General features: G+C 37.7%; 1 protein-coding gene across 2 annotated transcripts; it reads right to left on the reverse strand.

Annotated features, from left to right (window-relative positions):
* Positions 1–107: 107 nt before the first annotated feature.
* On the reverse strand, positions 108–13,324 carry LOC107727519 (THO complex subunit 1-like). 2 transcript variants are annotated; one of them, XM_016537397.1, is made up of 21 exons: positions 13,212–13,324; positions 12,727–12,800; positions 12,536–12,596; positions 12,363–12,432; positions 12,146–12,264; positions 10,763–10,811; positions 10,391–10,486; positions 10,220–10,302; positions 9,993–10,066; positions 9,798–9,906; positions 6,710–6,844; positions 6,504–6,604; positions 6,301–6,367; positions 6,155–6,205; positions 5,952–6,022; positions 4,418–4,513; positions 4,267–4,332; positions 4,109–4,192; positions 3,857–4,004; positions 2,290–2,374; positions 108–898 (listed from the first exon to the last, which is right to left on the reverse strand). In XM_016537397.1, the coding sequence occupies exons 1-21, from the start codon at positions 13,260–13,262 to the stop codon at positions 621–623; spliced, it is 1,968 nt and encodes a 655-aa protein (XP_016392883.1). In that variant the 5' UTR covers positions 13,263–13,324; the 3' UTR covers positions 108–620. The 2 variants fall into 2 exon arrangements, with proteins under 2 accessions (XP_016392883.1, XP_016392885.1); XM_016537399.1 differs by lacking the exon at positions 108–898 and adding an exon at positions 1,920–2,085.
* Between the last annotated feature and the right edge of the window lie 9,369 nt (positions 13,325–22,693).

Consider the following 22,693-nt stretch of genomic DNA (forward strand, 5'->3'; position numbering starts at 1 on the left):
TTTTTTTTTGTTTGTTTTTTCCTTTTTTGGATGATAGATTGCTGGACGCGATCCTTGTTTGGATTTGGAGCAATGGTTTTATAAATGTTTTCTATATGCATTGAATATTTTTTTTAAGCCTGTGAAAAGGTGTTCATACTCAATAGACGGTATCCTCCCGCAGGAGAAGTAGTGACTTGGTATATAAAGATGTTCTTGGCCTCAAGTTTCAGACTTGAATACATCAAGAAGAGGTTGTGTGATACTGGGATCTCACCAAAAGAAATGCAATTTGTTTACAAGGATGTGTTGTGTATTGAAACTTATCAAAGGTGGATTTCATATCGAAGCACTTTGAGAGGATGTCTTTATGCTCAATTACTGCTTATGTCTTTAGCTACCATGCAACAAATGCCACTGTAAACTCATCTGTCAGAGTAAGAGAACTTGAGCTCTGTAATAAATTATTGACTACTGGCTTTTCATAAACGGTGAAATAAACATGCCATTGACACTCTCGTGTGTATTTTACAAACAAAACTATTGACCGATTTCAAATGAACATTTAATTAAAAAATGTAGCTAAAGAATGCATTTCATTGAAGTGCAGTCAAAATTTAAAACAAAAGAAAATGTTGCTGTTATGTTTCACTGTGACCTTCTGTGATGTTACTGAAACCAGCCGAGTTCAGAGCCGTGACCAGGCTCTCCATCGTAGCTTGAGGGCCTTCTCGGTCCTGCCAGGCCACCAGCAGCATCTTGGCCTGTAGTTCTACATCCTCGCTGTCAGACTCGATCACGCGGATCTCCTTCTCGCTCATCTCCAGGTGGTCTGCCAGCGTCTTCCACTGCGACCCAAGCTTGGCTGCGATCTCGTCCATCTGACTGTTGGTCACGGCCTTGCTCTGAATGCTGGGACCTGGAAAAGGACAGTTCAATTTTAGTCAACAAATAAGCTTTGACACTCTCTTATGCTAGCTCTAGACCTTGTAATATTACCATAGAGCCATGTGTTAAAAACACACAGGACATAGAAAAATCTGAGAATCCCAAACCCTCAATCACAACCAACTGCTCAGAGTTTTACCTATGCTTATGCTATAACCATAAGGCCTAGTAATACAATTTCTGACTTGAATGCCTAACATAGTTCTAAGAATTTCTGCCAATTCAAATTTTCATTAAAAAACAACAACAACTACGTTTGAAGACAAGATGAATAATCTCAGATCACTGTAAGGCCATCATTCATGGTACACCAAACCATTCTCCTATAGCGCGTTGACGAATTTCATGACATACATTGGCATGTTGAGAAGATATTTAGTTTATTTGGCCAAAAATCACTAGACTGGTTTCTTTAGATTCATTTGCAGCATAACAAATCAAACCATTCAGTTTCGAGTGTCAATCATTTTTAATTTTGTCATAACATGCAATGTTTTATAAATGCACTGTCAAATCATCTTGAAATATCGTCGAAGACGTCCTTTGGTGCTCAACACAGACGTTTATGGTTGCAAGCCCGTGACATGAAACCTAAAACATGTCATCATGCTTATTTGGCTGCCGATGGGGAGCTTGACCCTGTAATTGCTGCTTGCAGCTCTATTACATAAAGTTTAAACCAGACTAACCAGTGTTCCCCAAACCTGTTCCTGAAGTACGGCCAAATTTTATCTGCGTTTTGGATCTTAAAAGTAGTACCTACTTAGAGTATGCAATTACTTTGCAACCATTAAAAAGTAAGTTTTATGAATTTTATCCGGACGTGACTTAAGTCATGTGACCTATGAACATCAGATGCAGCCCATATCTTCCTTTTTCAGGTCTTCTAACTACATGAGCTGAATCAAGCGAGACATACAAAATGTGCAGTGCGGGGGCACTACAGGAGCAGGGTTGGGAAACACTGGTTTAAAACCTTTGTTTTGTCTAGTTCTCTAACAACACGTCCCAAAATAATTACAATCCATGACCGACTAACTCTGTATGTGCTATGTGGCTGTGGCTGCTGTACATTTTCTCTGCTTGCCTCAAGCAAAAATGAACTCCTGTTGTCCTTGAGCTTTTATAGATAAATGAAGGTGACGTTCTGTGATGAAGCTTTGGAAACAAAACCAAAAGTACAAAGTGAGGCGAGCAACACAACTCCTATGGAGTCATTTCTTAGCAACTGCTGCCACTTTGATGCAAACGTACTGCCATTTTGATCCGAGAAATACAGTGTGGACAGAATCCAGCAGGCAGGGCAACAGTCATAAAAATGGCTTTAGACTTTTCATTAAAAAAAAAACAAAAAAAACTTACTGTCATTGCTCTCTTTTAACAGGTTATCTCCATTCTCATCATCATCCTCCTCGCCTGTTTTTATCTCCTCAGAAGGAAGGTCTTTCTGTTTAAAGAAAAACAAAGATTCAGTTTTTAGACTTTAAACTTGCGTAAAATATTGAATTTTACAGTAAAATGGTGAGCAGAATTTTTGAGTGAATCTTGTAATTTCAATTAAATCATATTGTAAACTACCCTCTATTAATATTGGCACCCATGGTAAATATGAACGAAATGGATTGACTTTTTTTGTTGTTTCTCGTCTTATTTACAAAGTGAAAAAAACCTAACCTTTAAAATAAAATTACACACAAAAAGGAGAACAAATTAAATGTTTTTCCCCAAAATATGCGCCAAACTTATTTGCGCAGCTACAAATTCCAACAAGTAAAAATATATTTTAGGTTCATTGTCACAGTCGCCTCTGACTTGCTCACTGAGGGATTCAAGCTTTATGAAGTGCCTTTCTAGCAGATCCCCATTTAAACTAGGACTGGGTGATAAATTGATATCCATATTTATAAAAAAAATTAAAAAATCCACAATATTGGTAATCTTTTTGTTATTCCACAAACATTTAGACGATCAGGTGCGTGTTGATAAAGTCTAGAGACAGTTTTGTCAACTACACAAACTCAAGTACGCCTGATGCTTGTGCACTCTTAAAAATAACGGTTCTTTATTGGCATCTATGAGGAACCTTTAACATCCATGGAACTTTTTCGCTACTCAAATTCTTTACAGTGGGAAAGGTGTCTTTAGATTATTAAAATATAATCTCTCTTTTTAGAACTGAAAGGTTCCTTGAGGAACCCAAAATGGTTCAATTGCATCGCTGCATAAACCCCCTCTTGTAAGCTTTATTTTTAAGAGCGAGCTGAGGGGGTGCCAATAATTGTGGAACGCATACATTTGAGAAAAACAAATATGGTTTGAGTTATTTCAATAATTAGATTTTTTGTGAATGGACCAAAACACTTTTTCCATGACCTGCTTTGCTCATATTTACTAAGGGTGCCAATATTTGTTGATGGCATTGTATATGTGACCCTGGAGCGCAAAAGCAGTGTTAAGTCGCTGGGGTATATTTGTAGCAATAGCCAACAATACATTGAATAGGTCAAAATTATCGATTTTTCTTTTATACCAAAAATCATTAAGATATTAAGTAAAGAACATGTTCCATTAAGATATTTTGTAAATTGCCTACCGTAAATATATCAAAACTTAATTTTTGATTAGTAATATGCATTGCTAAGAACTTCATTTGGACAACTTTAAAGGTGTTTTTTTGCACCCTCAGATTCCAGATGTTCAAATAGTTGTATCTCGGCCAAATATTGTCCTATCATAACAAACCATAGATCAATGGAAAGCTTATTTATTCAGCTTTCAGATGATGTATAAATCTCAGTTTCGAAAAATTGACCCTTATGACTGGTTTTGTGGTCCAGGGTCACATATATTAGCAACTGAAAAGCCTATATTGGTCAAGCACTAGTTTGAATGTTTTCTACATTGTCTGATAGTGTGGATGTCCACTCACAGGAAGCTCTTTGGCCAGTTTGATGACCATGTTTTCCAGATAGTCTGCCAGACTCTTGAACTGCTGGTTGGTGGGCTGGAAGAAGTGAGGACTCCTTCTGGAGAGCAATCGCAAGGCTCGCCAGCCGTAGTTTGAGTTACGCACAACTCTGAGGGACGACGACAAAGAACCTGTTTATTCTGATGATTAATTCTGATCTATTGTGATGCACTGTTTGATCATTTATGAGACTCAATTTGTAAATCTCTGTACTTGTATTCTTCCTCCACCATGTTAGTTGGATCTGCCTGTTCGATAGCGTCCTCAAAAAAGTCCTCCAGTGATGGCATGAACTCCCTTTAACAGAGACATGTATTAATGCAACATTTCTAGCATTAAGCATCTTTAAGTGAGTATTACCAAACACACACCTGCTATCTGACTTGCAGGCCTCCATATTGTCAGGGTTTAGATTCCAGAGCCTTGAGAGTTCGTCACTGATGATGGTCAAGAACAGCAGAAATGCAAAATAAGATTTGGCCTCCGTTACACAAGTTACCCAGTAATCAAATATCATCTTACTTTCCCATGAGGATTTTGCGATCAGGGCCCTTCCCCAAAAAGTCCTCTGGTGCTTGTCTCTTTCTGCTGGGACGGATGGGTTTGGTCTCTGCTGGTCTGAGAGAAACACAACTCTATTCACATATCCATTCACAACTAAATAAAGAGCAGTGACCACACCTGCAAACTAAAGAGAAGTCAACAGAGGGACTTAAACGTTAGCAATTCATAGACCAACTAAGCATATTGGTGCACTTTTTTGATCAATGCAGTTAAAAAAAACTAATATGTTATTTGCAGAATTTTCAGAATTCAATCTTTTTTTGTTTATAAAGTTATAGATATTTAAGTAAAGTGCCCAGTTTTGAAGTACCATCATGCATATAAGTGAAATTTTTATTTTTTCCTTTGATTATCAAGCATGTTTCCAGCACTTCCCAGCAGTGGCAGATGGTGCATTTCGAGAGTAGGGAAGCTGTTTATTATAAACTATAATAATTATGAATTTAACTCATTATATATTATTGGATGCTCATTGCAAAGTTTTGCCCATCCTCAAATCTTCAAATAAATAAGGCAAGATTCCAAGAAGGAAAAAATACAGTGATTAAGTGAGTAATCTGATATAAATTATTAGCACTTGAAAACAATTTGCTCCAAAAGCAACAGAAAAATTGTGGCAGTCAGAAAACAGAAAAATGTCAAATTCACTAATTTCCTCAGGAGCTCTATTAGAAACCACTTTGAAACTGTCGATTTTTTTTGTACTTAAATACATTTTGACTCAAAAAGTACTCATCTCAAGTTTTAAATGTTTGCACATATAAATATATGCATATCCCATTTAAATGTTTACATATACAGGTGCATCTCAATAAATTAGAATGTCGTGGAAAAGTTCATTTATTTCAGTAATTCAACTCAAATTGTGAAACTCGTGTATTAAATAAATTCAATGCACACAGTAAGGACAACTTACAGTTGTCTTCTGGACAACTGTCAGATCAGCAGTCTTCCCCATGATTGTGTAGCCTAGTGAACCAAACTGAGAGACCATTTTGAAGGCTCAGGAAACCTTTGCAGGTGTTTTGAGTTGATTAGCTGATTGGCATGTCACCATATTCTAATTAGTTGAGATAGTGAATTGGTGGGTTTTTGTTAAATGTGAGCCAAAATCATCACAATTAAAAGAACCAAAGACTTAAACTACTTCAGTCTGTGTGCATTGAATTTATTTAATACACGAGTTTCACAATTTGAGTTGAATTACTGAAATAAATGAACTTTTCCACGACATTCTAATTTATTGAGATGCACCTGTATATTAAGCATATGTAACATTTGAATTGTTTAAAATCTCATAATTTAGCACCATAAACTAATATGAGGCACAATAGATTTTAGAACACTTGGGGTAAGTACATCACCAATCTCCTCTAAACTGCATGCTTCTTCAGAGTCCGTTAACTATTTCAAATAATTCATTACAAAACGCTTTAATACTAATTTGTGTAAATATGGATAAAGCTGTTCTTGTGCTGTTTTTATTCAATACCTTTCTTTCACAAAGCTTGGACAGCCTTCATTTTTCCAAGAGTTCCAGCTTTCTTCTGTGTTCAGGATGTGCTGTTGGAGATATAACGAATAGATTAAGATGAAACGATAAAGCTTTTAGAGCACCAGGCTGCAATTTCATTATGAGAGAGAAACTAAAATCCATACGCCTATAGCATGTATATGTATACAGATACTACTGACCTCAAACATCGACGCAAACTTGTCACCATCTGGAGGGGTTTCTCTCAGTAACTTAAAGGGTGGGAAAAGTAATAAAACATGACATAACAGTGTTATTAACACATACCACACACCTCCAATCAGTGATTCTAAAGGTTAAGACTAACCTGATAGACTAGTTTGGTCGTGTCCTCAATCCACAAAGACTGATCGTCATTCAAAACACAGCTGGAACTGCGAAGGTTAGAGAGAAATTGAGGTAAAAATATTTATTGACAAAAAGCAGGGCAACTTTACTGTTATCCTTACAGCTTGAAAAGTCTGCATTATGACTAAAATGATGCTAAATATGCTTGCCGTTTCCCCTGACCTCTTGAACTTGACCTGGCCCTTGAGATACTGGAAGAGGATGAGATACTGAAGCAGACTATGTCGTCTGAAGTTGCTGTCACTCAACTGAAGGTCCATCAACTGCAGAAAGATGGGAAATTTGCCTTGTGTTACCAGGTCAACGGCTGGCGTGTACTAATAACGGTTTTATTCAAAAGTCGATTAATAAATACTGGAAGAACCAACTTTCTCACTGGTGAGGAACTTGGCAAAGTAGACGTGGTCTCCAGCAGCAGTCCTCATCTCCTCCAGCTTTCTCTTTGAGGCTTGCATGTCATCCAGTTTGAAGCTCTTGAACACAGCTAGTGTCTCATCTGAATACTGCACAGAGAACACAATTGATGGGACATTAAAACAAGATACTTGTGGACCAAGAATGTCATTTTTCCTTTTCAATTGACAGGTGGCCAATCAAAGTAACCACAGATATATTGTAGTTCATCACATGCAAACTATGGACAACCGCAAAGTGTAAATGTACTTTGTCTGCTAAACTGAAATTGTACTTAAAATTCATTTTTTTTATAAGAATCTTCATCAAAGAATTTTTAGCTCCATTGGTGGGTTGGTTATAACCAGAGATGCACATAAGTTTCTCATGAGAGCACCTGGAGATTTGTTTTGGTGCTCACACTGCACATAGTGTGACCCATTAAATATAACTAGAAAAAAATAATATTTGTATATGTGACCCTGGACCACAAAACCAGTCTTAAGTCGCATGGGTACCATAGTTGTATCTCAGCCAAATATATATAAATATTGTCCTATCCTAACAAACCATACATCAATGGAAAGCTTATTTATTCAGCTTTCAGATGATGTCTAAATCTCAATTTCGAAAAAATTGACCCTTATAACTGGTTTTGTGGTCCAGGGTCACATATAAATAATAGTAATAATATTATTGCGCTTTATTTAGCTTTTTTCAAATAAATAAACGAAAATTTATAAAGTGCGATACTACTATTATATTTTAAAACAAATTTCAGTATAAAATAAAAATACAATTATTTTATAATACACTTAAGCCCAAAGTATACTTCGGTTTTTATGTGTACGTGAGGGTCAGCGTACAGTGTGCGCAGGGCTGGATTTACACACACTCTCATTCTAGGCACATGCCTATGCTCACTCGTCCAGGGGGGCCCAAGGTACAATGAAGAGATATATCATATTTTTGTTATATTATGGGCTTTGTCCAGCAGTAAAAGAACCAAAACCACAAAAGACATTGAGCAAATAAATATAACAAACAATAGGATACAAAATGACAAACTATTTCCATGTTTTCCACCTTTTTTTATGTACGGAAATCACGCTTTCCTTCTCGCGCACACACATGGAGACGCGCACAGAAACTTACTGTCAGCGCTGCCCCACGAATTTATAAATAAAATAGTTTCGCAGCTGAAAAGCTACATGACATTTTTCAGTAGCGAGGTTCTTGAAGCAGTTCAACTGAAAGATTCACTATTAGTAGAGACGATGTCGCTGAACACTGCCAAGAGATGCACAGACGCAGGTATTGACATGCGCTTAATTTCTCTCTCTCTAATAACTAAATTAGCCTGCATATCAATGGCTCAAACCTCCGTTATTAGCTCTAAAATTAAGTTTTGGAATTACCATCGGAAGGTTTGGCGTGAGGTGCGTAAATGATTGCAACACACACAAATTTTCAGGATGGAAACATGACAAATGTCTTGAAATAAAATATCTAAACAATGTCTTGAGGTGTGGTTGTGACTCCAGGCCATTAAAATTATGAAATAAATAATGCACTCCCAAAGTGGTAATGTGGCCACGATGCCAGAGCCTATTAATGAAACAGTCTTTTTCTCCATTCTTAAACGAATTAAGAACTACATTTGATCTTCACTGACTAAACGCAAAGGGAACGACTTTGTGCTTATTGCGATAGAGAACTCTGTAACTGTTTCCACTGATTACGATTTATTTATTTTTTTTGCTGGAGTGGTAACATTATATATTAACAGGGAAGTGGTGCCTAAAAATTTATTTTGCCTATGTCGCGATAAGAGGTAAATCCGGGCCGAGTGTGCGTGATGCAAATTTCGTCACCAGAATAGTATGTGCATACTGTATGCACTCCATCCGGTTTTTGTAATCGTGCGTACTTTGCACGCTAGGGCTGGGACAATAAATCAATGCATCGTGATTCGTGGATCGATTCAGAGATTTTCGGAATGCATCGTGATTCTCTCTCGAATCGATTCTGAGCTTAGTTTTTAACAGCAGATGGCACTCTAGGCTAGATTTTAACCGCACACTCAAATGCTCACGAAGAAGAGCGCTTGTGCGTTCGGCTGAGTATTGTAAGTGGTTAAGTGTACTTGGACCTCGGCTTTTATGACACGAGATTAATGTAAACAGCCCCCTGTGAACATCCTTGTAATTCGCTTCAACCTTTTCAAACTTTATGAATGATTATTTTAGACTCAAATGGTGCGTGTGTAAGGAACTGGAAGCAAGCAGAATACGGCTATTTCTGCAGCATGCAGTGCCATCTACTGTTAAAAACTAAGCTCAGAATCGATTCAAGAGAGAAACGCGATGCCTTCAGGAAAATCTCAGAATCATTTCTCGATGCATCGATTTATTGTCCCAGCCCTATTGCACGCGCAGGTCGCACATGCGCATTGACTTGGTTTTGCACTAATCGGTTGTCCCACAAGGTGGCAGCACTGGCCAGGGCTGCTGTTTCTCAGTAGAAAACAAAACTAAAGAGACCGAAAAACAACAAAACAGAGGAAACAACAACAGACACACATTGAAAAGCGCTTGTGTGAGGGGGTTATGAGAGAGCCACAACTTCAGTTTGAAAGAGTACAAAGTAATTTTAACCGGTCATAATTTCTGGAGAAATATACAGCTGACATTAGGACTAAGATAAAGCTTTCTAGAGCGCAAGCTTTTATTTTGGCGGGTTGCTGGCAAGTAAGTGGTTTAAGCGCTGCCGAGTGAAGTGCGTCAGTAAATGAAGTGCCACAGTTTTGCATTTTGCTATGAAACAAACCGGCAGCGCGTAGCCTAGATTTGTGCTTTCAGTTCAAATGGAAATCTTAATACAGTATTACAATTAGTCGAGCTACAACGATGATTGTGCATTAACAGCAGTCAACCATTTCAGTACGCAAATGAGCGGTCTGAACTTATTTACATAGCACAGTTTTTTTTATTTTGTTTGTGCATGCACACCTGCACACCACTTCATGCATCCCATCAGATAACTGAATGATCAAATACCTACCTTAAGGAAAGTCATCCATGAGAACTTGTCGTAGCACTGTACAGGGTTTCTGAAATAGTCCTGCAGGGTCCAGAATTTTCTGTACAAGTTGTAGTCAATAGGAATGGAGCTACAAAACAAAAGCCCTTTAAATTACGTGCCGTTTAATAACAGCCAAAATAAAGCAAAAGCAAGACAATGTCTCGTATCTTTTACCAGGGAGCAGGTGCATCTTCATCACCCATCTCTCCCTCCTCCACCTCCATCCCTTCCTCCTTAACCTCTGCGTGCTTGGGGGAAAAAATTAAAACATGTCTGACATCTAATGTAGAATCCAGTGTAGGTGTCTAACTGTCCGTTTTATTCACATTTTCTGCTTGCGTGAACTTTCAAAAATACATGGCCAAGTAAATCAAACCCAACATCTGTCAGCATGACTTTACCTGCAGTCCAAGTGTGCTATCCTGCTCATTTTTGTTGAACACCGTGATGTTATCAAGGTTGAATTGACTCTGTAAGTTCAGGCCTGTAATACAAGGGAAAAACATCAAGTCATAAAATAACCACTGAACGAAGAACCAAGAAAAAACAACAAATGTTAAAAAAAAGTATACCTGATTTTTCTGACAAAGGAAAGAGACGTGCTAAAAACAGCTGGATTCGTCCACAAAACACTGTATTCTGAGACTTCGAGAGTCTCCTGAGCAGGTCTGTAGGCAAACACAGTGGTAATGTTAGGCTACTCCAACACATTCTCAATAAAGAATTATGCTACAGATATACTTGAATATTAGGACTAGGTATTCACAATTTAATTTGGGCCTAAGCATTTATATTTCAACAAACTATGGTAGAAAACAATTATATCATTATATAAAAGTTATATAGTTATGATATAATACATTTTTATTCCAAAAACTGATTTATGTGCAATTTAAATGTCTCTTTAATGCACAGCACACATCTGTATAAAACTTGAAACTCACCGTTGCACATTCTTAACAAGTAATTTTTTCCAGCAGAGTAAAAGGTATTCTGTAAACATGAAAGAAAGAGCAAGCATAAATAATATTGCTGCAAGCAGCAATTAAGGGGTCACACAAGCTAACGGTAACACTGAAGACTGAACAAACCATTCTATTAACATAATGAAATAGGGCTGCACGATAAATCGAAATGGAATTGAGACTGCGATTCGACAGAAGCTGCGATTGTCATGCGTATCTTTCAGTGAAGCACGGTTCTGTGATCAGCAGTAAATCTCCATCCAAAATACTGAGGGCGCTCTCGCGCTGAAACTCCAAATACGCCTCGCAGAAGAAACCCAGAAAATGCCTATCGCTGCAGCTGAATAAACAGAAGATTCAGCTGCTTTCATTGATTCAACGTGACTAATAAACACACGACTACGGCAATATACGGTTTATCTGAGTTCTTATTATTATAATTTTCATTAAAATAAAGTATATTTATAATGCAATGCCTTTATCACTGCTTAAATACTATGAAATATGTTGCGTGCCTTATTCTGTGTAAGAAGCCACATCATCTCACAGAAGGATTTATTTCAAACACTCGACTGATGTTATGAAGTGAGTTTGGAGTAAAAATATGTTATTAAATGTGGTATTTTCACATGCTTTCAGATGGAGCAGCATTTACTTCACAGAGCCGTAGTTCACTGAGAAGCTATGCAAACAGCTGTCATTATCGCGAACGATTTCAGAATCGTGCAATAAAATCGTCTGCGATTTTTTTTGCGTAACTTGTCAGTGAACTACGGCTCTGTGTAGTAAACTCTGCTCCATCTGAAAGCACGTGATGATGATTTCCTGCTGATTACAGAACCGGCTTTACTATCAAAATGCGCATGACAATCGCATTCGATTAATCGTGCAGCCCTATAATGAAATGCTTAAAATGGTGTAAATTCACAGTCATAGGCATTTACAAAAATGCGGTGACACCAAATTTGGTAAAGATCGCCAGAACGGTCTAGGATGAGTTCGAAAACGTAGGTTTTTACGAAAACTTCAGGTGGACATAGAAACAGAAACAAAGAAGCTTGCTTGTAAGTTTTTAGCAAAAACTCACGTGAAAATTTTAGCCGTTGAAGGCACTAGAAGGTGTGAGATAGATATTCCAAATATACAAACGGCAAAACTGCCCTCTATCCGTGTGCAAAATTTCATGACTTTCATGCAAGCGTTTCTATGGGCTGCCATAGACATCATTGTTGGAAGAAGAATAGCAAGAACAGTAACAATTACAATAGGTGCCTATGCTTCTTTGGTGCTTGTTCTCTACATATTGGTCTAATTGATTTCTACACCCAAAAAAGCACTATCAACTAAAAGGTCCAAACGTACAGATTTCCATGTAGACACATTTTCTTCAACAAAGGAGAAGATTTTGTCGCACTGGTCCAGAGGAAGGCAGTCGAGAACATCTCCCAGCAGAAGAAAAGGAGTGGTAGCAGAGCAGATGCCTTTACGAAAACAATAAATCAATGCAAAACGACTGATGATCTGAAAATCATTTTTTATACTTTAATGTTTGTGTAGAAGAGTGGTAGTTCACGCGTACCTTCAGTCACACCGTCTATACTGATGTAGATCAGAGAAAGGAAATCTTCAACGTTCACTTTCTGCTTCACCTAAATTAAATAAAATCATCACCATACACAATGATAACTCATATGCAAAATAAATGCAAGTATGCCAGTATTCTGGGGCACAAAGAAGCAGCTGTGGACTCACAATCTGCTCTTCAAGAACTCCACGCAGGGCTTGATCAAGAGTGGCTTTCTTCTCAGTTTCACTGTGAAGAATTAATTGAAATCACACATAACATCTCAACAGTGATGGATTTATTCACTGGAATACATCATTGAGGATGGTTCAAGCATATAAACAAACAATTGAAAATCTTGATAAAGAGCAATTATTACTTTCCAGGCAGGTGGCTGAAAGCGTTGGTCAGGGGTTTACAGTTCCTGATATCTACAGCACTTTTAGTGGCAGCCTGGGAGAAAAAAAAATAGTTTGACATAAGTTGATTAAAGTGGTTATAGTATTTATGACAAAAACACTAAATGTAGCATGATATTACGTGGTTTCCAGACATAAAAACACCAAAGTACAGTGAAAATATATGATTTTGGTTCATGTAGCATAGTAATACTATTTTTTTTCATTCATTATACCCTCCTCAAACACCATCATCTATTTTAAAGCATTCACTAACAAATTACTTTACACAAATGTCTAGTCCAATAGGTCTAATGTATGATAAATAATATATATTATGATAATATCTACTGCTACATAGTACTTTGGAGGAGAGACTTGGCAGGCAAGAGATAGAAACAAAACACTTTCTTTTTAAAACCGTCTGCGAATCGTCTATCGGTAAATGTTTGTAAATATAATTCACCGTAAATTTATCTCTGGCTTCAGTGAAGTCGAAGTGAGACGGCGGAGACATCTTTACTGGCGCTTTCTCTGGCTGACCCCCCTTCTACTTCCGGTTCTCCTTCTTCTTCGTTAGTTTAAATGTATTGGTAAAACACATGCATGTCTCCACCTACTGGACTGCTGTGCAATCATGATGATGATGATGATTATTATTTTTTTTTGCTTTTCCTTCAATTCCCCCCCCCCTCCTCCATTTGATGCAATATAACTTTCATGCCATCATAATTCTTTAAACAATTTAATATACAAGTTTGACAGGTTTTTGTTTTATCAATTACAACTACATGTTCCAGATATATAAATTATAAAAACATATGGATACTTAAAAATGATCACATAAAAAAAAAAAATCATCAAAAATCCATCAACTGCTAAAAAGCAGTGCAGTGTAGTGATGGTTTTCACCAACAGAGGTAGGTTACACAGGTTACGATGATTACTTGAAGTTTTTAGTAAAATAAATGTCAGTCACTTATGTCCTTTCACTTCATATTTCTCTCTTTGAATTAATCTGATGTGCTGAAAATGAAATTAAACTTTACATGGGACATCATGTCATACCTGGGGGAAAAAACAAAAAACATTAAAGGTAGAGTAAGTGATTTCTGGTAGCCAATGTTGATATTTGAAATCACCAAAACAAACACGCCCCTACCTCAAAAGGGTCTTGCCCCTATTTTGATAGCTCCGCCCCACATATACGTACGCAACCCAGGCAACGATTAGTTCTGTGAAACAAAGCAAAACCAATGTTACACCGTGTCTACGGACGTGAGCGGCGCGGCGCAACAAATCCCCGACAGAAAACTGCTGCCGGGTTCTATTTATGACGTGCTGACACAAAATTTCAAATGGTTTTCAACAGTCGTTTGATCGCGTCCAGTGTAGGCAGACTTTAGCTGTTATAGACACGGTGTTACTCACCTATTGAGAAGAAACAAAGCAACCTCGGCGTCCGATCGCAGGCCTTCCGTCCCATGCACTGAATGCGCTCTCCTCCACATCACGAGTAGACACGCCCCTTATTGCTGATTGGCTACAAGTTTGTTGTGCTATTCGGCCCGAATCAGTTTTCTAAAGTGTTTTTGAAAAATCACATACCCTGCCTTTAAGTCCCTCAAAGACTAAAAATACATTTCTAAAGAAAAGAAGAGCCGAGAACTCTTTCACCTGCACTCAGTGTGGAAACAGTATCTGAAGGAAATATAATCGTGAGATTGACATGAGGATCCACACTGGAGAGAAGCCGTTAGATGTGATCGGTGCGGAGAGTTTCTCAGACAAATAAAGTCTTTAGTTCTGTCAGGACCACTATCGTCAAAGATGATTGAAAATTAGCATACAGTTTGGATTGGCGGTATGGTTCCGTTCTGGGCAAGAACTCCCTGCGCATCCATGCAGCCTAGCATGGATGAGAGCGGCGAGAGCAGCGATAACCCCCCCAGGGTAAACAGAACAGAACCAACAAATGCATTGCAGATATCGTTAAAGTTCAATAATGTTATGTACACATTTTAGAATTAGTCTGATTCAAAAGAGAATCCGAAGGCTGAATCCTGACTGACAGAGGAGGAGCTGGGGATGGAGGAGGGTAATTAGCTATTGAGCAATGCGAAAACTGCTGATAATACTGAGGGACCTTATATATGAATGCTTAGATAGATGTCGTATTCCCATAGGTTGATGGGGATCAGCTGAGAGTCAGCTGATGCGAGCTTGACTAACGTGACCTGCCAGAACTAACGCTACGCTAGATTTAGAGGTTTAAATATCCTGCAAATGGCCTGGTGCCATGCGGTGCGTATCCTGATGCTATACGTTTATTAATATAAAACTAACTTAATGAATCTTTTGCTTAGAATTAATAAGTAATCATACTAATCAACCACTTAACTGTAATTTACAAAAATGTTTAACACCCTGTCTACACTCAAAGAAAGAGGAGTGTAAAACAAATTTTAAGTTTCAATGTAATAGAACAATCACAATCTTCCATATTGTGATTGTTGGGGGGAAAATGAAGGACAGGGACTAGGTTCTATCCATCTTTGTAAATTATGATGGAGGCAGATCTGAATGTGAGCTTGCAGTCGACTGTAAGAAAGGGGCAGGGTTTAAGCTGACTAAACGATTGGAGATTTCCAGCATGCTTCACATGAGCATCGATGAATATTTACAATAAGATCAATAACATGCATTTAGAAAATTGATGTGAAGTTTCATTTGAAACATTACATTTAATGTGTGGATTGATCAGATTTATCTATTTAATTCACAAAAGGTTTTGCGATTCAGTTAAATTTCTTTCTTAGTAATCCTGAAGCTAAACCTCAGGATATGCAAATGCCGCCATCACTGATTGGTGCACAGTGACAGACTGCCGGCTTTCCATTTAGTAGCTACCAAATGTCAAAAGTATGACAGCAAAAGCTGACAATTTAACACAAAATGAACTGGTTTCTAAACCTACACTTAGCATGAGAGAGCATCCTCCTTCACTTTTTCTTAAATATAATATACACAAGATACCCGAGAGGTTGAGAAGTTAACGCAGTGTAATCGTTTATGCATTTTAAGAATGCATTTATTGAGATTTATGTGTTTGAATTCCCTTTGCTCTAGATGTTTATATAGTGGTATGGGGTGTCTTTGCATACACTATGTAGTGCAGTACCTGGCTGCTCTGTTCTGGAGGTCCACTCAGTCCCGCAGCAGCCATGTACGTGCTGCCGATGGTTTTAATCTTCTCCACACCACTGAACTTGGGCTTAGACAGCAACTGCAGGTAAGGAGAGGAGGCAAGGGCCAAGTGGATATCAGTGTTTCAGAGCAGTAGAAATCCATGCCATGATGTTATCGCATATTAAATGACAGAGAGTATGAGAGGATTCACACTGAAACTCCGCACTATCAATATGTGAAACCTGTATTTAGATCCCTCTCAATGAACCAAATTGCTGCCAGAACTGTTGGCCTAAACTTTTGTGTGGTCAGTCAACCCAGAGCTTTGTTGTGGCAGTGATCACCAACAAGTCCTGGCCTTTTTCCTGCTGAATCCTCAATCCAAAAGCAGCTCACACAAGTAAGCAGTTGAAGTGATATGAGTGTACATTTACACAACGGCTGCCTCATTTAATCAAATTACCCATGTGATAGCTGAGGTGACGCCCTTAGAACTGAAAGCATTTTGGATGTTGGCAGAGCACTATTCATATTCACCCCCCCAGGGTAAACAGAACAGAACCAACATAAATGTATTGCAGATATCGTTAAAGTTCAATAATGTTATGTACACATTTTAGAATTAGTCTGATTCAAGGAGAATCAGAAGGCTGAATCCCGACTGACAGAGGCGGAGCTGGGGATGGAGGAGGGTAATTAGCTATTGAGCAATGCGAAAACTGCTGATAATCCTGAGGGACCTTATATATGAATACTTAGATAGGTGTCGTATTTCCCATGGGTTGATGGGGATCAGCTGAGAGTCAGCTGATGCGAGCTTGACTAACGTGACCTTCCAGAACTAACGCTACGCTTGATATTCATGTAAGAGTTCATTCTGGAGAGAAGCCGTTCATGTGTGATCAGTGTGAAAAGATATTCTCAAACAAACAAATTCACATGCGAGTTCATTCTGGAGAAGCTGTTCACATGCGATCAGCAGTGTTGGGAAGGTTACAGATTACAACTTACCCTATTCAAAATATAATAAGCAGTGCAACTATTTCAGTTACTTTTTTTCTTTTTTAAGTAATGTAACTAATTATTACATTTAATTACTTTTTGATTACTTTTCCAAATTTGTAACAAATGTTTTCAACTGTTAATAATTTTACAACATTTAAAGCATTTATTGCACAGCCACCACAAAATCAGACTTTAGCACCTCTTTTTACTTTAAGATCATTCTGAGGTTAAATACAGATTTAAAATCATAAGATATAGTTTAATAGCTATGATCCTGTTTTTGAAATCAAATCTTTGCATAGCTACAACAGGAAACACTGGCATCTAACAATGCAAAAACAGTTCATCTTAAAAAATAAAGCATAGGAAATAAATAAATTAAGCATGTGTCCTATTCGGTGCCCTTAACTCCTGAAGAGCATTCAAAGCAATTTGGGAAAGGAATCAATCAAATCTGTGTATGTGTGTGAAAATATTCAGATGCAACCCTCTTTGTAATTGTTAACATTTTCATAAGTACATTTTTTCTACAGATTACGGTTACATTTATTTTGTAATTAAATTACGTAATTCTGTTACATGTAACTAGTTACTCTTCAACACTGGTGATCAGTGCGGCAAAACATTTCTTAGGGCTCAGTCCTGAAGACACACCTGACAAAGAAGGAGAAGCTGCATTCATGTTCTGTATGTGGAAAGAGTTCCTCACTGCTGCCATATTCATATTGGCATACGAGCTCAGATGTGCTTTGAGTGTGGACAGATGTTTACTACAGTGAACTGTTTAAAGCAGCACCAGAGTCAGGACATCTGAAAACACATGAGGATCCACAGCAGTGTGTAAGGACCTATTGGCCCAACGACGGAATCCAACAGCGTAGGTCAAGGTATAATGCGTGTAGGTCTTTTACTTGCGCTTCTGCAAACTTCACTTAATTTATTAGGATTTAGTTTCAATTTTAGTCTAGCTCCGTAATAAATTGCTTAAAACTTTCTGAGAGAAACTCTGAGGTTTTTCTCCAGTTTTGACATGGTTTTGCTCCTCAACTTCACTCAGTTCTTCAATCTCCTGATGTTCTCCAATCAACTCTGAAATAAAAGTAAAAATGGTTCAATTTCAGTAACTCGTAAAAAACAGAAATGTGAAAGGACATAAAAACGAGCTCTGATATAACAGCGGAAAAAAGACAATTGCTACACAAAACGTTGATCATTTTGATGCATTTTTATAACTTATACGTCCCTGAAACTTTCCATGAATGAGGTACATTGATCTTCAAATTATTATTTTTAAAATATTACAGGCACAAATCCCATGTTTCTATAAGGAGAACTTTTAAATACGTTTGACCAACTTAACAATTATTCCCTTACTATTTGATGCTCTAGCTATATTATTGCACAGCTCTAAAGCTCTCTTTTTCGGTTACACTTTATTTTAAGGAGTCCTTACTTACTATTATAATAACAATAGATTAAGCATAATTAACACAAATAACCCTAAACCAAATCCTAATCCTAACCGTAACCATATAGTAAGTACAATGCATCCAGAAAGTATTCACAGCGCTTCACTTTTTCCACATTTTGTAACGGAAAGAAAAATCACATGTACATAAGTATTCACAGCCTTTGTTCAATACTTTGTTGAAGCACCTTTGGCACCAATTACAGCTTCAAATATTTTTGGGTATGATGTGACAAGCTTTGATCATCATGATTTGGCAATTATCTGCCATTCTTCTCCTCGCATCTTCACCTCTCAAGCTCTGTCAGGTTGGACGGGGGCAGATGCACATTTTCAGGTTTCTCGAGGGTCCTTTAGGTGCTTTTTTGCAAATTCCAAGTGTGTTTTATGTGTCTTCACTGAGGAGAGGATTGAGTTTGGCCGCACTGCCATAAAGCCCAGATCGGTGGAGTGTTGCAGTGATGTTTGTCCTTATGTAGGTTTTTCCTATCTCCACGTACAGTATGATCATGGAGCTCAACTAGAGTGACCATCAGCTTCTTGGTAACCACACTAACCAAAACCCTTCTCCATCAATTGGCCAGCTCTAAGAAGAGTCCTGGTTGTTTCAAACTTCTTCCATTAAGGGTAACAGAGACTCCATGCTTCTGTGAACCTTCAATGCTGCAGAAATTTTTCTGTACCCTTCCCCAGATCTGTGCCTCGATACAATCCTGTCTCGGAAGTCTACAGACAATTCCTTGGACTTCATGGCTTGGTTTGTGCTCTGACATGCACTGTTAACTGTGGGACCTTATATAGAGAGGTGTGTGCCTTTCCAAATCATGTCCAATCAACTGAATTTGCCACAGGTGGACTCCAATCAAGTTGTAGAAACATCTCAAGGATGATCAGTGGAAACAGCATGCACCTGAGCTCAGTTTTGAGTGTCATGGCAAAGGCTGTGAATACTTCTGATTTTTTTCATTTATTTTTAATAATTTGCAATGATTGCAAACAAACTTTCATATTGTCATAATGGGGTATTGTTTGTAGAATTTTGAGGAAAATAATGAATTTAATCCGTTTTGGAATAAGGTTGTAACAAAATGTGGAAAAAGTGAAGCGCTGTGAATACTTTCCGGATGCACTGTACATGTAGTTAATTAATATTACTCCGTGCTTAAATGTATAATTACACTGTAACGAGGACACCTTATAACATGTAACCGCTATTTCCTATTACAACAAATATAAATCTGCTTGAAGCTTCATAAACTTCAGCATTATTAATGAAGAACAAGAATAAACACCAACCTGTTTGTTCTTCGGTATCTTCAGTGTGTTTCATTCTGCAGGGTTCTGGGTCTCTCATGTTCTCTGTCCTCTTAAATAAACTTTTTAATCAGTCTTTGTAGATTTCAGTTCTTTAGGATGCTTTTATGCTAGTCTTCACTTGTAGGCTGGTATGAATATTCCAGTACTTATTGGTGAAATCACTGACTGTGTGATTGTTGTTCAGGAGCTTCACTGAACATGAATTTCTGTGTGGAAGAAACAGATTTGCCAAAATCAACAATAAATATATATATATATTTTTTTAATTTATTTATTTGGACTATTTTACACATTTAAGTATGTAAGTGAAGCAGATGTTTTCTAAATTATATATCTCAAGAGACCATAGCCTAAAGGCTTGTTCACACCGGGACGATTATCACGTGTGATTATCGTCGACGTTTAACGCCTCGTGACTAAACAAAGGGCGCCAATGTGAGTGTTCACACCAGCGCGCAAAACAGCAGGCGTAAAAGCATACTTTTTAAAAAACCGCCTCGGGCTCGTTTTTTTTGGTTTGACGCGCCGTGTTAAAAACTGGCCGACCAATGAGATTGGTGCTTTTGTTCACGTGCCTGGAGCTGCTGAAGTTACAGTAAAACATGACTTGGTGGCGCTCAAGCACAAAACGGTCGTGCCGAGCACACATTAGCCGCTTTTCCACTGTCGGGCCAGTGCGAGCCAGTGCTTTAAACGGGCCGGTGCTTGGCGTGGTTCGCTTGAAGTTATGCTTCGAGACACTCTGTGGACATGACGATCCAGTGATTTGATCATTTCAGAGCTGAGCGATGAAGATTTTTTTGCTGAATATCTAAAAGACAAATGTGAAATATAATAGATTTTAAATTAGAAACTATATTTTGTAATTATTTATAAATTATAATAAAATAAAATTTACATACATATATATATATATATTAGGGCTGCACGATAAATCGCATGCGATATTTAATGCGCATCTTGTCAGTAAAGTTGGTTCTTTAATCAGCGGTAAATCTCCATCACGTGCGTGCTTTCATATGGAGCAGCATTAACTACAAAGAGCCGTTGTTCACCAACAAGCTGCGCAAAATATGATCGTGGTTTTGCGCAGCTTGTCAGTGAACAACGGCTCTGTGTAGTTAATGCTGCTACATGTGAAAGCACGCAGGTGATGGAGATTTACCGCTGTGATCGATTTTCATGGGTGATGGAGATTTACCCAGTGAAAATCGCTTGGGTATGAACACACAAGACGCGTCGAAAAACGCTGGCGATAAGTGCGAGCGATAATCGTCCCGGTGTGTACGATGCTTAACAAATACAAAGTGTTCCAACACAGTAAATCATTATATCACTATATTAAAAAAGCGTTGACACAATAGCACATCAATTAAAAAAGCTAATTCAGTAAAACAACACTCACATATGCGGTAATTCACACATTCTATGCATTTCTGTTTTGTCTGTCTTTTTACCGTTAACATTTCTACCCATATTTTTTTCATTCTGCCCCCGTATTAACATATAAGAAGATATCTGTCTAGAAATATCGAAAATATAATGTTAATTCGTAGTAACAGTAAGAATAAAAAAAAGTAAAGCATAAAGATATTCGATGACATCCATCTTCATTAACAACTACAGGTAAATAAGTGAGCACAATCCAGCACATAACATCTAAATATGATTTGGTTCTCTAATAACTATATTCAGTGAAATAATTTTATGAAACGATTAACATGTTATAGTTTTACGTGCAAAATCTGACAGTGATTAAAAGCTTCTTTAAACATAAAGAGTACCACAAAGCAAAATATCCAGTGTCTATTAATCTGTTCATATTTATGTATAGATTCAAAATGTTCCACAGCTCATTATTATATAGGCTCAATATTAGTAGTATCTGTTATTAATTTTAACCATGTAAAGTAACAATAACAATGATATAGGTCAGAAAAATAACAAAATCACAGCAGCAATACAATTGGTTAGCATCCATTTCACTCACATATCACGAAACATTCAGTAACAGCAACATTATCACTCCAAACTTCGAAACAATCATTCTCACGAACATACAAAAACACAAATCGCTCAGGTCTTTGTGAATTCAACATGCTTTCCGCACATGTCTGTTCTAAGTTGTTAACTCAGCAAACACAAACAGCGCTGTACTCGATGAAAACAATGCAGAAACGACCTCGCATATTGTTGCATAAACAAAAATGTTTACAGTGCATTTTACCATTAGGCCCTATTTAAATACGCGAAACGCTCACCTCGCCTCAGAAGACTCGATGCTGACTGACTGGTGAGCGCGCGCTGGTGATGACGTCATCAGCAGCAGATCGCCAAATCGCCAAATTCTATTTAAAATGACACAGCAACACATCACACAAAAATCAGGTATAGCCTACTAATGTGGACAAATAGCCGTCTCCTTCAATCTCAGTCATGTGTAGTAAAATCTTCTTCTTCTTCTTCTTTAAATTTTATTGGCGGTTGGCAAACCAACTTAAAGGTGCATTTACCGCCACCTACTGGACTGGAGTGTGGGCAGTACTTTGAGAGAAAGGACAATGAGAGAATTAAAAAAAAAAAAAAAAACATTTTTCCTTTATTTAAAATGACACAGCAACACATCACACAAAAATCAGGTATAGCCTACTAATGTGGACAGATAGCCGTCTCCTTCAATCTCAGTCATGTGTAGTAAAATATAGTTTATTAGGCAATTAAAAGCTTTTTTGAGAAGTTTAAAGGGGTCATATGATGCTGCTAAAAAGAACATTAGACAAATAGCCGTCTCCTTCAATCTCAGTCATGTGTAGTAAAATCTTCTTCTTCTTCTTCTTTAAATTTTATTGGCGGTTGGCAAACCAACTTAAAGGTGCATTTACCGCCACCTACTGGACTGGAGTGTGGGCAGTACTTTGAGAGAAAGGACAATGAGAGAATTAAAAAAAAAAAAAAAAACATTTTTCCTT

This window comes from Sinocyclocheilus rhinocerous, unplaced genomic scaffold (assembly GCF_001515625.1).
Source record: "Sinocyclocheilus rhinocerous isolate Xijiao unplaced genomic scaffold, SAMN03320098_v1.1 scaffold306, whole genome shotgun sequence".
Taxonomy (NCBI): Eukaryota; Metazoa; Chordata; class Actinopteri; order Cypriniformes; family Cyprinidae; genus Sinocyclocheilus; species Sinocyclocheilus rhinocerous.